We start from the raw sequence: 2,951 nt of genomic DNA, 5'->3' as shown, positions 1-2,951 counted from the left end.
TGTAACCAGCTTTGAGATATGTCACGGCTCTATGCCCAGCCCAAGTGATATGGCACAGCTCTATGCCCAGCCTAGGTGATATAGCACACCTCTATGCCCAGCCTAGGTGATATAGCACGGTTTTATGCCCAGCCCAGGTGATATGGCAGAGCTCTATGCCCAGCCCAGATGATATGGCAGGGCTCTGTAACCAGCTCAGTGATATGGCAGGGCTCTATGCCCGGCGATATAGCAGAGCCGGGCATAGAGCTTGGCGATATGGCGTGGCCCTATGCCCAGCTTGGTGATGAGGCAAGGTTCTATGCCTGGGTCGTTGATATGGCAGGGCTCTGTAACCAGTTCAGTGATATGGCAGAGCTCTATGCCCAGCTCAGCGATATGGCAGGGCTCTATGCCCAGCTTGGTGATATGGCAGGGCTCTATGCCTGGCTTGGTGATATGGCAGAGCTCTATCGCCGGCTCAGTGATATGGGAGGGTTCTGTAACCCGGCTTTGAGATATGCCACGGCTCTATGCCCAGCCTAGGTGATATGGCACGGCTCTGTGCCCAGCCCAGGTGATATGGCAGGGCTCTATGCCCATCTCAGTGATTTGGCAGGGCTCTATGCCTGGCTTGGTGATATGGCAGAGCTCTATCGCCGGCTCAGTGATATGGGAGGGTTCTGTAACCCGGCTTTGAGATATGCCACGGCTCTATGCCCAGCCTAGGTGATATGGCACGTCTCTATGCCCAGCCCAGGTGATATGGCAGAGCTCTATCGCCGGCTCAGTGATACGGGAGGGTTCTGTAACCCGGCTTTGAGATATGCCACGGCTCTATGCCCAGCCTAGGTGATATGGCACGTCTCTATGCCCAGCCCAGGTGATATGGCACAGCTCTATGCCCAGGTAATATGGCAGAGCTCTATGCCTGGCTCATGATATGGCAGGGCTCTGTAACCGGCTTCATGATATGGCAAAGCTCTATGCCCAGGTGATATGGCAGAGCTCTGTAACCAGCTTGGTGATATTGCAGGACTCCATGCTCGGCGATATAGCAGAGCCGGGCATAGAGCCTTGCTCGGTGATATGGCAGAGCTCTATGCACAGCTTGGTGAGATGGCAAGGCTCTATGCCCAGCTCTGTGATATGGCAGGGCTCTATGCCCGGCTCGGTGATATGGCAGGGCTCTATGCCTGGCTCGGTGATATGGCAGAGCTCTATGCCCAGCTTGGTGAGATGGCAAGGCTCTATGCCCAGCTCTGTGATATGGCAGGGCTCTATGCCCGGCTCGGTGATATGGCAGGGCTCTATGCCTGGCTCGGTGATATGGCAGAGCTCTATGCCTGGTTTGGTGATATGGCACGGCTCTGTAACCAGCTTGGTGACATGGCAGGGCTCTATGATTTGGCAGGGCTCTTTAACCAGCTCGGTGATATGGCAAAGCTCTATGCGCGGCTTGGTGATATGGCAGGGGTCTATGCCCGGTTCAGTGATATGGCAGGGCTCTGTAACCAGCTTGGTGATATGGCAGAGCTCTATGCATGGCTCGGTGATATGGCAGGGCTCTGTAACCAGCTCGGTGATATGGCAAAGCTCTATGCGCGGCTAATGATATGGCAGGGCTCTGTAGCCAGCTCAGTGATATGGCAGAGTTCTATGCCCGGCTCGGTTATTTGGCAGGGCTCTGTAACCAGCTCGGTGATATGGCAGGGCTCCATGCCCGGTTTGGTGATATGGCAGGGCTCCATGCCCAGTTTGGTGATATGGCAGGGCTCCATGCCCAGCTGTCATATGGCAGGGCTCCATGCCCAGCTCTGTGATATGGCAGAGCTCCATGCCCGCATCAGTGATATGGGAGGGCTCTATGCCAGGTTTGGTGATATGGCAGGGCTCTGTAACCAGCTTGCTGGCAGCCCCGAGCCGCCTCCATACTAACGAGTCCTCACAGCGATCCCGGGGAGGGAGCGAACCATGCCGGGCATGATGGACAAAGGCACCGAATTCCTGGGCAAGAGCCGCTCCAATGGCACCAAGAGCCCGTCCAGCGCCTCCAACGGGCATTACTCCGAGGAAAGCGGCAGCGACGACGAGCACGGTGGTAGCCTCGAACTGTGTGAATGAGCCTCGAACGGAGTGAATGCTGAACACCCCCCTCCCCTTTTCCCCCGGGCTGAGTGTGAGTGTCGGTCCGCGCTGCCCGCTATAGCGTCTCCTGTTTTTCCTTTGCAGATGTGGGCATGAGGGTGGGAGCCGATTTCCAGGCCCGGATCCCGGACTACGAGCCCGGTGAGTGGCCATTTTGTGTGTGTGTGGGTCTGCGGCTGGTGGTAGCCTCGGCAGAGGTGGGCGGGGCTCCGAGCAGTCAGGGGATCCCAGCTGCAGAGCCCTCATCATACATGGCCGGTCATTTCTATTGTGTGTGTGTCCCTATGACCAGAGAAATGTCTATTGTATTATCACTGTTATTGATCCCTGACGGATAACCTCCATCGACTCCATCACATACGATAGACGGCGAGCGTTTACAGCGAGCGCGTTTGCTGTTATGTGTTCGTGCACGATGGCGAGTGGACAGCCCGGCGCAGACCTTTTCACTGAAAAACGATGATAAAAATACCACCCGACCGATTTCCTGATTCCTGAGAGCAATAGGTCGGGGTGCCTGGTGGAACGCACAAACGGTTGTCTAATGTCTATGTAGAAGAACGCACCGGTTGACTTATTCAGGTCATCGGTATTCGACGGGGCCGTCAGCATCCGTGGCTGCTATAGACGGGACATGACGGGTGGACGATCCCGCTACCGCATGATCACATGACATTGTAGCACCAATCAGTGATGGCGTAGAACCAGTTCGGACAAGCCCGCTCAAAATTGTGACCCCCCCCATCCTCCTAACCCAATCAGTTGCAGAGAGGCGCATAGCACACCTTGCAGCTATACACCACAAAGGGGTAAAGAATGCCCCC

At 55.9% G+C, this 2,951-nt stretch overlaps 1 protein-coding gene across 5 annotated transcripts in view; it reads left to right on the top strand.

Moving 5' to 3' along the window:
* Nucleotides 1–1,900: 1,900 nt before the first annotated feature.
* The window catches only part of RCOR3 (REST corepressor 3), a 31,204-nt gene continuing 30,153 nt past the window's right edge, over nucleotides 1,901–2,951 (top strand). For 2 of the 5 annotated variants that reach the window (XM_018574302.1, XM_018576068.1), the window contains exons 1-2: nucleotides 1,901–2,077; nucleotides 2,212–2,268. In XM_018574302.1, the coding sequence (XP_018429804.1) occupies nucleotides 1,954–2,077; nucleotides 2,212–2,268 (181 nt within the window). In that variant the 5' untranslated portion in view covers nucleotides 1,901–1,953. Of the gene's footprint in view, nucleotides 2,096–2,211; nucleotides 2,269–2,951 lie in introns of all 5 variants that reach the window. The other 3 variants (XM_018573655.1, XM_018575630.1, XM_018574973.1) reach the window with 2 other exon arrangements.

The sequence above is a fragment of the Nanorana parkeri genome, unplaced genomic scaffold, assembly GCF_000935625.1.
Source record: "Nanorana parkeri isolate BGI_ZX_2015 unplaced genomic scaffold, ASM93562v1 scaffold1, whole genome shotgun sequence".
Lineage (NCBI taxonomy): Eukaryota > Metazoa > Chordata > Amphibia > Anura > Dicroglossidae > Nanorana > Nanorana parkeri.
The sequence above is the reverse complement of the archived record's forward strand: the minus strand, read 5'-3'. Positions and strand labels throughout refer to the sequence as shown.